At 45.6% G+C, this 11,865-nt stretch overlaps 1 protein-coding gene across 7 annotated transcripts; it reads left to right on the forward strand.

The window, feature by feature from the left end:
* Positions 1-84: 84 nt before the first annotated feature.
* On the forward strand, positions 85-7,960 carry LOC100381584 (SCP1-like small phosphatase 4b). 7 transcript variants are annotated; one of them, XM_035961520.1, is made up of 8 exons: positions 87-402; positions 1,457-1,668; positions 2,179-2,303; positions 3,789-3,919; positions 5,857-5,959; positions 6,186-6,689; positions 6,908-7,245; positions 7,517-7,960. In XM_035961520.1, the coding sequence occupies exons 3-8, from the start codon at positions 2,288-2,290 to the stop codon at positions 7,682-7,684; spliced, it is 1,260 nt and encodes a 419-aa protein (XP_035817413.1). In that variant the 5' UTR covers positions 87-402; positions 1,457-1,668; positions 2,179-2,287; the 3' UTR covers positions 7,685-7,960. The 7 variants fall into 7 exon arrangements, with proteins under 7 accessions (XP_008655170.1, XP_035817413.1, XP_035817415.1 ...); XM_035961522.1 differs by lacking the exons at positions 1,457-1,668; positions 2,179-2,303 and adding exons at positions 4,980-5,057; positions 5,667-5,731; XM_035961519.1 differs by lacking the exon at positions 2,179-2,303.
* The last annotated feature ends 3,905 nt before the right edge of the window (positions 7,961-11,865 follow it).

An 11,865-nucleotide genomic window follows, 5' to 3' on the forward strand; every position in this document is an offset into this window, starting at 1 on the left:
TGCAGGGCCACGAAGGCGGAGTGGGGAGAGCCGCAACCCACCGTGAAGATGCAAAACCTACATAAATTTGTACCTTCTAGTGTGGCGTCCAAGCAGGCCCCGCCTTGCATGCCCCACATGTCTGTGGTTGTGAACGGAGGGAGGTTATGCCTGGTCTTGGCGGACGCGGATCGGTCGCATAAGATTATGTGGTGCGGGATTAGCGAGCCATCGAGCTGTCCCCTCCCTGTGCTCTACTGCTCTTGCGCCTTGCTAGCTTGCTTGCTTCCCTGCTCCCTCCCTCCTCCTCCTCGTCGCCTCTTCTCTGGTTCTTCCTGGTGTTTGCCGGAGCGAGGCTAGGCGCAAGGGGAGGGAGCTGCGCTCAGCCAGAGCTCATCGGCGCTACGCAAGCGCGCTGCCTGGGTACGTATCTCTTCTCGTCTCTCTCGAGGTCTGCCTTGTCTGGTCGGAGCCGGAGGTTTCGTCAGCGCAACTTCTTTGCTCGTCTCTCGGTGGTCTCTGTAGTAGTATCCGTGCTTCTTTTCAACTCTTTTGCGTGCGATTGAGCCGGGGACGGCCGCCTCTCACGGTGAATTTAGTGCGAATTTGTGGGCGGCGAGGAGATTTCGACGCGCTTCTGAGAAACGCGGAACCGTTCTGCTCTTTTCTGTGTGGAATTCGAGTTCCCAAAAGACGATCCTGTAGTTCCAGACTCTAAGCGCGACAGACACGTTCGGTGAAGGTGGTTGGCCAGGTCTCTCTTCTCCGCACTTTTTTCTTCACTCCCCGTGAGTCAGCGCTGTGATTTGCCGACGACGAGGAGTGAAGTGAGCCCCTCTTTTTGCGATGTGATGTGAGGAATTTTACGGGGTTCGTTGCGGCTTTGATGTACGGTATATTTCGCCTCCGATTTTCCCTTTCTGTCCTTGCAAGGGAGATTTGTGATGGATCTAAAAACGAAAAGTAGGAGTAGGTGGGGAAGGGAACGGAGGGCATTTTTCTGTCACTGGCTAGTTTGGAAACTCAAATTCGCTAGTTTGGAAACTCAAATTCCCTCCGGGATTGGGGGGTCCCGGAAGGAATTTGAGTTAGGTGTTACTTCCTGCCAGAGGATCCCGAGTATTCGCGGGCCTGTTTTGCTTTGGCGAATTCATTTGTAATATGCTCCCGGTATGTGAGAAGTGGCAACTGCTTTCGAGTTTCGAGTAGAGTATATTTGTTAACTAGTACTATTGTTTAGTCAAAGACGCATAACCTCTTCTTGTTTTGTTTATAATGATTGCACTTTACACATTAATTCCTTTGTCCACAGACTAATCCTCACAATACCAAGTGTTTGTTTTCTCATGTACAACTGATTAGCGGCTTTCCCTTTATAGTGATTAAGTATGTTCTTTCGACTACATTAGGTTGTAGATAATTTACTGTTTCACTTTTTCCCCACTAATGTCTTTAGTGATATCAAATGTTTCAACAGTTGGCCTTTTCCTACTGGAACTGCAGTACTTTGGACATGCTTTTTGCAAATACTTGCATTAAGGATGAATAAAATGTTAAGCAACGACTGTTTAGGGACACAGGAGCCTCATACGTTTTGCAAGACCACTGAAACATTGGAACATTCACACCTTCAAGAGATTACACTCGATAAAACAGCGGCGGGGTCAACGCTAATAAGTCATCAAAATGGTAGAGTCTGCATAGTTTCCAGTGTCATCTACCTGGCTAGATTCATTTTAATCTTTCCTACTGTCAATGAATTGTGCATTTCCTGCTTGGAGATTATATATGGTCAAAGCAGCTCGACAAAAGATAATCTGTATTCTATGCTATAGGATGCACCTCCATGGTTTGTAACTTGGAGTAAATACACTACCTGAAATGCAAAAGACTCAGTTCTGAGTTCTGACCATGTTACCGGTACTGAGTACTGACACTGCTGATATTTTGAATGAACGGTACTTTGTAACATGAAAGGAGACGTACTTTTCTTACCCTACTACAGAAACAGCCTAGCATCCATCTGTGATTAATCCTGTTATCTCCAGCTAAGATGAAAAATACTGTTGTAAGTTCACAGAAAGATTAAATTAAACGGAACACAAAGTTTCACTAAGAAGTTTTAGTTGTCTTCAGGAAATTTTCACGTTGGAGTTTCACTTGATTTTTCTTAAATATCGACATCTTTGTTTTTTTCAGAAGAGAGAAATGTCCATTTACAGTTGAGAATTGACCCATTTGTGGCTTGTAAAGGTAGAACTGGAAGCATATTTATTGTGTCAAAGTGGAAAAGGGAATGTTCTAGTTAATGTGTTCAAATGATGGTAGGTGAATTGATATATCATGAAGTAGTCTAAGTTACGGGTTTTAGTTGTTCTTCGTATTTCGATATGCTGCACAATTGCTATTGTTATAAATGTCATGATGCTGGTACAGTGGTACTGCACATACTCACGAAGTTCCTGGGTTGACGGGGTTGAGAGTAAATACTTGAAAAAAACATGGTATAGGGGGGGGGGATGCCTCTATGGGACATGAATCCTAAATTTGGCACATGAAACAAGTCCAATGGGTCGATGATTCCTGGTCGACACTTTGGGTCAACGGTCGTGATCCACCCAAAACACTTCCAATCATGTCTCATCTATCCTCCTTTATATCCCCACCTTCTAATTTCTATACCCCCACTTTCTATTTTGTTTTTTATTTCCTATATCGAACCACTCCTATTCATTCCCGAGACCTCCTTCCTCATGTCCTCAGTCTCCCGCATGCACTCACCGCAGCAAGCCACTCCGCGCCACCAACGTCACCTCCATCCTGTGCACCCAGCACCACCGCCCCTCTCCAAGCCGCCACCCTCTTCTAGGCTGTCGCCCCCTCCACGCCACAGCTCCTGCACATCGTAGCTTATCTGCATCGACGACACTGGCGCCCAAGCAGCCAGGCACTCACAAGCAGTGACCAACAGTCCTCATCAGCGACAACCCGCTGGTTCTGGCGACGTCGCCGTCCACCGTGACCCATGAAATTTTGGTACACGTCCCTTCATGCCAATTTGCATTGGTACGGCAACCCTCTTTTAAACGATGACCCAGGATGACCCCGACCTAGGATGTGGGACGACGATCCCAGGTCATGGAACACTGCCTTGACCCCATATCCAGTGAATGGTTTTTACTTATCACAAAAATTCAAGTTTTAATAAATTTGTGCACCCTCTTCCCCTCCCAAAATTACTAACTTTACCTTATGCTAGAATCTAGGGCCTTCAGCACAAAATTAATTGGGTACATCATTACTGTTTGGCTTGTGTTACACTAATCCATATTTACGTTATGTATTGAGATTCACTTTTGCAAGCTCATGGAGATTTGAACTTGATCTGGGAAAACATAATTTAGCATATTAGTACTAAAGGCTTCCACACACACATGTCAAACTACCAATTTTATTTAGTAGCTTATTGTTGAACTGCAAGAATATGTTAGAGCAACTGCAATAGGTTGGCTATTTTTGTTGTGGATGCTATTTTGCAGTTTTGTGTAGTAAAAAGTAGACTCCAACAGATGTGCTATCTGATTTTGTAAAATAGAAAGTTACCTACCCCTTGATTTTTGTTGGCCATATATAGCCAACCATGAGCGTTTTCTATGTGTTCTTGTAAAATAGCAAGGCTGTTGTGGACCTCTTCCTTCTTGAGAGATTTTTTTATTTTACAAAATGGAAAAATACTAGGATTTAGCTATTAATTTTAGCCAAGCTGTTGGAGTTGCTCTTACAACTTTTTTCTTCCTTCCCTTTTGCAGTGTGCTGCATTGCCGAACTATCAGGGGAAAACACTGAAATAATGGAAATCAGCTTATTGCATAATGAATCTGATGCAGGAAGCACCAGTTTGCTACCGCTGCCATTGTTGTCATATGGTCCAAGATCAATGGTAATTAACCTTTATTTTTCTTTCAAAAAGTTCCTGGGAATACCAGCATAGTTGCATCGCTAAAGTTTAGCGCTCTCTTCATACTGGCTTGTGCTTCCTAGGAGCAAGTTATCTGAGTAACTGACTTCATACTTGTCTCAAAAAACGGAAGAAGAATGGAAAAGAAAACTCAAATGTTGACACAACACCCTAGACAGTATTAGTAGCAGCATAGTAGTAATAATAATATAACAACAACGACAAAGTATTTTAGTCCCAAGCAAGTTAGGTAGGCTAGAGTTGAAATCACCAGAAGCCAAGGTTCAGGAACGTGGATAGATGTTTTCCATGCACTTCTATTCAAGGCTAAATCTTTAGGTGTATGCTATTCTTTTAAGTTTTCTTTTACCGTCCCTCTCATGTTAACTTTGGTCTTCCCTGCTTCTCTTCCCATTACTATCATGCATTATGATTTCACTACATATTGGTGCCTTTAAATGTCCCTATTGGACATGTCCAAACCATCTCAATCGACAATCGGTATTGAACAAACTTTTCTTTGGTTGGTGCTACTCCTAGCCCATCACATATATCATCATTACGGACTCGAACCCTTATTGTATGGCCACAAACCCAGTGAAACATATGCATTCCCACCACAACTACAGTTTCCTATTTACTCATGCGCGGCTTTCATCAACTAGCACTACATCGTTTGCCAAAAACATACGGCAAGGGTTATCCCCTTGTATGTCCCTTATGACCTCATCCATCACAAAGGCAAAAAAGGTAAGGGCTCAAAGTTAACCCTTGATGTAGTCCTATTCTAATTGGGAAGTCATATGTATCTCCATTACTTATTTAAACACTAGTCACAACATTGTCTACATGTCCTTAATGAGTACAATGTACTTCGTTGGAACTTTATGTTTGTTTAAAGCCCACCATATAACATTTCTAGTTATGTTGTCATAAGCCTTCTTCAAGTTAATGAAAAGCATGTATAGATCCTTCTTCTACTCCCTATACTGCTTCACAACTTGTCTTATTAAGAAAATGACTTCCATGGTTGACCTTTCAGGCTTGAAACCAAATTGGTTCGTAGAGATTCTCGTTATTCTTCATACAATGCTCGATAACTCCCTCCCATAGCTTCATAGTATGGCTCATCAACTTCCCTCAATCAAATCATTTTGGATTCTAGCTTTGTACTGATTCCAGCTAATATCGTAGCAGCTGTGTTTAGATTTCCAAACAACTTCCCTCAATCAAATCATTTTGGATTTAGTTCTCTTAGATTTTCTTTCTACTCTCTCCATCCCAGGTGTTTTGCCTTTTATCGATGCATACATTTTGATATGTATCTAGATATACAGTATATCAAGATGCATAGCAAAATCTATGTATCTAGAAAAGTCAAAATGATTTACAATTTGAAACGGTGGGAGTGTTTAATAAACTCTATCATGAAAAGCTTCAGTTATTTTCTAGATTTTTTTTGGTAGTAAAGGAAAGTTGAAACTCATAAAAACACAATTTTAATTTTGAAATGCGCTGCTGAACAAATGCTATATTTGGAAATAACAAAGGCATTAGGATGAGGTAGGACAAAGCCAATTATAGCATTTGCTTTAAACTATCAATACTCTAACAAACTCTGAGATTTGTTAAACCAGTATTTGCGATTGTAAATTGTAAAACTATGCTTTATAACTAATTGTGCAAGTCAAATAGTTGGACGATAATGGTCTGATTTGTCATAATGCAGCTGCTAGTGCTCTCGATTCTCAAGCTGTGAACGCTCTGCTTAGAAACAATAGTGTATCAGTAGAAGTGAGTGGGATGATCTTTCTTAGCATCAATGAATCATTACGTAATTTCCTATAGAACTGCATCTTTGTTTCATTGTGTTTTGAGATGTTATGCAGTGTTACTAAACCTTACAAAATGTTTTTCAGGTTCCAATACAAGTACCACCATCATCAGACTTTGAGAGTATCCTGTCACCAGAGCCAATCTACAGTGATCTTCAGTTGAAAGAGATGAACTACAATGCAGCAGGTAGCACGACTTAGCTTCCAAGTTTTCTGTGATAACTTTATTTCAGATGTCTATACATCTACAATCCCATATTGGATATCTTGGCTGCTTTGACATTTGTACTTTCTATCAGTCTCTGTTTTTACTTTTTAGTTCATCCAATTAATGGCCAACTATCTGATATTTCGTTGCTGAAGGCCCTGATTATTTTTCAATGGCTTTTCTTTTGTTTATCTGTCAACTGCAGCAATGGATGAAAGCACTGAGTTCCTTCACTTGATTCTTAGTGGCAATGATGAAGGATACAATAGCACAACTGAATTACAAGTTTGGGATGTTGTGGACTTCTATGTCTCAGAAAACTTTTCTGCTCTCCAATTTGATAGTTTGATGGGTTTTACAAATGAAGTTAGTACTTCCTACAATGATTGTATGAATTTAGTTGATATGGTAGAGCGGCCCGTGGCTCGTCTGTCTCTAGATGATACACCAAAACCCAGTAACAGTGATGATGCGGTTCCGGCAGACAATGTCACAATGGACCCTGATGAAACATCCTTATACCTTCAGACAAAACCAACAGATTCAGAAACAGAAAGTAGTTCTGCCGCAGGAGATGTTGAAACTGAATATCTAGATCTAAAGCTACTTTCTAGATGTATGCCTGATTTAATGGATGTTGACTCGCCCAATTGCTTATCGAAAACACCAGTGAAAAAAAAGCATGTGACTCTTGTGCTTGATTTGGACGGTGAGCAGCACTAACTTCTCGTGGAATATTACTTTTGAATGTGTCTTCTAATTTCTGGTTCTTTATTGTTCACTAGCTACTGGCATGTTACCATTATTTTTCAGTTAATCTTCTATGTTATTTGCCTGTCATGATCAGGAATATGAAATTCAGTTGTAATATAAACATTTTTGCTCCAATATTCTTTGTATGATAGTCTAATGGTTTCTCATATGCAGAGACTCTGGTACATTCAACATTGGATCACTGCGACAATGCTGATTTTACCCTAGAAGTTTTCTTTAATATGAAAAATCACACAGTGTATGTGAGAAAAAGGCCTTACCTGAAAATGTTTCTTGAGAAGGTTGCTCAGATGTTTGAGGTTGTCATTTTCACAGCTAGTCAGAGAGTCTATGCTGAGCAACTTATAGATAAACTTGACCCTGATGGAAAATATATCTCACGGCGTATTTATCGTGAATCTTGTGTATTCTCTGACGGTTGCTATACAAAGGACCTGACAATTCTGGGGATCGACTTGGCAAAAGTTGCAATAGTTGACAATACTCCACAGGTACAATCCCTTTCCAATATGTAAAAACTATTCTGATGGACGCATTTCCCTTGTCACTTTTATCTTGATCTCTGGTAAGTCTAGTACTCTAGTCTAGCACTATATACTGTGATATCTTGGCCTTCAGGCATGTAGCTATTTCCTTCTGAACTAGAAGGTGGCAAGACCTGAAGTACCTTTTCATCGTAGCCTTTTTTGCCATCTTAAATTATTTACATACTATATATATTCATTATTTTTTGTTAATTAGTTGAAGCATTTCTTTATCTAGGTTTTCCAGTTGCAAGTGGATAACGGCATACCGATTAAGAGCTGGTTTGATGACCCCTCAGATCAGGAACTGATCGAGTTGCTCCCGTTCTTGGAGAGCCTCGTGGATTCAGAGGACGTGAGGCCAATAATTTCAAAGACCTTTCATGACAAACTTGAGCAGAATTAGTTTGAGGCGACAGATGTATCATCCAGTGAACCTGTCGCTGAAGTTAGCTTCGCTCCACATGGTGCAGGCCATCATTCTTGGGAAGTTAGATATAGGATGAAAAATCACAATTTCTGTTATGTTAGCTGTTACAAATAGCAAGCATAAACTGCGGTCGTTGTCTCGTCGATGAAAATGGCTTGTATATGTATGTCCCTTTGGGCTTCCGTGTCACGGATCATTGTACAGAGACGAACATTAGTGCTGAATAAAGTGATCTGAGTGCAATTTTGCTCATGAGGACGCCTCAGGCTGGTTAGCCATACTTCTGTTTATTATAACGTGAATTCCAGCTCCAGTCAAAACTCCTCGCTTTATCTGCTTTTAGAGCAGTCCAGTGGAGCTAGGATAATTTTTACACGGGTTTGATGTATGTTCGAGGGATATTTTCTCCTTTTATTAACCAGTTGGTGTAGTTGTTTATGTAGCCTCCACTGAAGAATTTTTTTTCTTAATTTTAAGAAACACTACACACAAATGCTCACATATACAGTATATACTAGTCAGTTACCCGTGCGTTGCGACGGCTCACAACAATACCCATGTAAATTATCCATCAAAAAGATTTAAAGATTTTTTATTGATTGTCTCAGCTCTTCGCATAATATTTTTTATGAACGCACGGGTACCATAGACAGGAAATCAGAGACCTCCATCTCTCGCCTCCCCCATTTTCAATGTTTCATAAAGCAAGAGGGGAAGGGAAGAGGCGGACATATATATTCATTGCTGAAGAAGGACGCGACGAAGACCTGAGCATCTGGAGGCGACATAGGAAGTATACTGCTAGATATATAGGGAGAGAGCACGCAAGCGGAGAAAGAAGCCAGCCGGAGCAGCTCCAAACCGAGAGGCACCCCCACGAGGCGTAAATCCGAGAAGGGCGAGAGAATGCGAGTGTCTTCCCAGCCCTGGACCCGCTGAAACAACACAACATCACCAACTCCATAGCATATGCCGACTGCTACCACGCTACGGGTCTTGGTTGTCCAATATCTCAGACCTGGACTCCTTATCGCCAAGATAACCTAAGCGTGGCAGGAGCCACCATGTCCTCGTCGACGGCACGCACGGAGAAAGGCCAGGAGCATGGCTGACTCGCCCCATACCCGCGTCGACAAGCGTCAGTCGGCTCGCGGCTGCGACTGTGGGCGGGGGCAGCAGGTTGGGGAGGAAGAACAGGGCGAAGGCCAGGAAGACGAATGAGACGTCTAACGATGGCAAAAACGATGGTGCGCGCATGATGTGAAACGTCCTCGTGGACGTGCAATAGCCACTGCGCGAGTCGGTGTTGGGCATCGTGTCGGACGAATACGGGGAGGAGGCGCATGCTCCTACGTCCTATGTCGAGAATAGGGTGGCGCGGAGGTGGAGACGCTTAGCGGAGAGAGAAAAGAAGTAGAATAGCGAACGAGGTGGTGGCAACTGAGACGAGGACCATCATTATCTTGTGGAGGTATAGATGGCCAAATAGATCATGTCTCGCGAGCCGTCCCGAGGCACGACCCATTTAATAGTGCCTAGGCCAACCCAGCACGAGTGTCGTGCGGTGCTTGGGTCGTAGCCTCGGCCCGTAGTGCTGGCCCGGCCCGACACGATTATTTTTTTATTTTACAAAAAAATCATATATATACATACATACAATTTATATTCAATATTATAAACATCTGAGCATGATGTTCTATTGGTTAGACAGCTTCGTCCAGTCTCTCACCATTCTTCCATCAATATGTGGGTTCAAACTATAGGTGTACATTCGGGCCGCCCAGCCTGGCCCGGCCCAAGCCCGAAAAGGCCCGTATTGTTTGAATTTCGGACCCGGCCCGTAATTGCATAAACGTGCCGGGCTCATTTCGGGCGGCCCGAAATTATAAAAGCCCGAAATTCACATTAGGGCCCGAAATTCAGTTTTTGGGCCGAAATTCAGTTTTTGGCCCAAAATTCAAAACAAATTTAAAAAAACAAATAAAATATAAGACAAATAAATTTGACCAAAAGCAAACTTAATATTTGTATTAAGTTACCAAAGCTATGCAATGACTACCTCATTTACAAATCATTTTGTTAGAAAGAAAAAGAGTATAATCAGCTCTATATAAAGTTCCTAAGTTCAGTTCTGTCGGCGTTTTGAACCCGAGGGGTCCCTGGACCGACGAGTAAATTGTCGCTGCGTGCCCCAGCCCAGATGGGTCGGCGCGAGACGGAGCGCGAAGGGGGAAGAAGCCGGAGGGAGACAGGCGTGAGAGGTGAAACCCGCGGCCTTCGTGTTTGTCCCGCGCCCAGGTCGGGTGCGCTTGCAGTAGGGGGTTACAAGCGTCCACGCGGGAGGGAGCGAGCGGCCTCACGCGAGCGCCGTCCCGTCCTTCTCCGTGCGGCCAACCCTCTGTAAGAGGGCCCTGGACCTTTCTTTTATAGGCGTAAGGAAAGGATCCAGGTGTACAATGGGGGGTGTAGCAGTGTGCTAACGTGTCTAGCGGAGGAGAGCTAGTGCCCTAAGTACATGCCATCGTGGCAGCCGGAGAGGTTTTGGCACCCGGTTCGTGTGGTGTCGTGGCCGTCGGAGGAGCGCTGGAGCCTGGCGGAAGGACAGCTATCGGGTCCTTGCTGACGTCCTCTTGCTTTCGTAAGGGGGCTGGGAGCCGCCACCATCATAGAGCATGCAGGGCGCCATCATTACTTGTTTGGCGGAGCGAGCCAGATGGGACGCCGGTCTTGTTCCCCGTAGCCTGAGTTAGCTTGGGGTAGGGTAATGATGGCGCCTCCTGTGACGTGGTCGGTCCGAGCCCTGGGTTGGGCGAGGTGGAGGCTCCTCCGAGGTCGAGGTCGAGTCTGTCTTCCAAGGCCGAGGTCGAGTCCGAGCCCATGGGTCGGGCGAGGCGGAGACCGTCGGCTGAGGCCAGGGCTGAGTCCGAGCCCTGGGGTCGGGCGAAGCGGAGTTCGTCGTCCTCCGGGGCTGAGCCCGAGTCCGAGCCCTAGGGTCGGGCGAAGCGGAGTTCGTCGTCTTCCGGGGCTGAGCCCGAGTCCGAGCCCTGGGGTCGGGCGAAGCGGAGTTCGTCGTCTTCCGGGGCTGAGCCCGAGTCCGAGCCCTGGGGTCGGGCGAAGCGGAGTTCGTCGTCTTCCGGGGCTGAGCCCGAGTCCGAGCCCTAGGGTCAGGCGATGCGGAATTTCCTATGGCGCCTGAAGCCGGACTTGGCTGCTGTCAGCCTCACTCTGTCGAGTGGCACATCAGTCGGAGCGGCGCAGGCGACGCTGTCCTCTTGTCAGGCCGGTTAGTGGAGCGGCGAAGTGACTACGGTCACTTCGGCTATGTCGATTGGAGGGCGCGCGTCAGGATAAAGGTGTTAGGCCACCTTTGCATTAAATGCCCCTGCGATTCGGTCGGTTGGCGTGGCGATTTGGCCAAGGTTGCTTCTTGGTGAAGACTGGGCCTCGGGCGAGCCGAAGGTGTGTCCGTTGCTGGAGGGGGTCCTCGGGCGAGACGTAAATCCTCCGGGGTCGGTTGCCCTTGCCCGAGGCTTGGCTCGGGCGAGGCGTGATTGCGTCCCTCGAATGGACTGATCCTTGACTTAATCGCACCCATCAGGCGTTTGCAGCTTTGTGTTGATGGGGGTTACCAGCTGAGATTTAAGAGTCTTGAGGGTAGCCCCCGAGCCTCGAAGGGAGTGTTAATACTCGCTTGGAGGCTTTTGTCGCACTTTTTTGCAAGGGGACCAGCCTTTCTCGGTTGCGTTTTGTGTCGGTGGGTGCGCGCGAGCGCACCCGCCGGGTGTAGCCCCCGAGGCCTCGGAGGAGTTGTTTGACTCCTTCGAGGTCTTAATGCATTTCGCAATGCTTCGGCCGGTCTGGTTGTTCCCTCATGCGAGCTGGTCGTAGCCCGGGTGCACGGTCGGGTCCTAAGTTCTCGGGCTGGTATGTTGACGCTGTCAACGGTTTGGCCGGAGCCGGGTTTGCGAGAGCAGCCCCCGAGCCTCCGCACAGGGCGAGAGGACGGTCAAGGACAGACTCGACTTTTTTACATACGCCCCTGCGTCGCCTTTCCGCAAGGAGGAGGGGGGAAAAGCGCCATGTTGCCCTTGGAGGGCGTCGAACATGGTGTCTCTAGTGAGCTGCTGACGGGTAATCTGAGTGGACGCCCGTGCCCC

This window comes from Zea mays, chromosome 8 (genome assembly GCF_902167145.1).
Source record: "Zea mays cultivar B73 chromosome 8, Zm-B73-REFERENCE-NAM-5.0, whole genome shotgun sequence".
In the NCBI taxonomy this organism is placed as follows: domain Eukaryota; kingdom Viridiplantae; phylum Streptophyta; class Magnoliopsida; order Poales; family Poaceae; genus Zea; species Zea mays.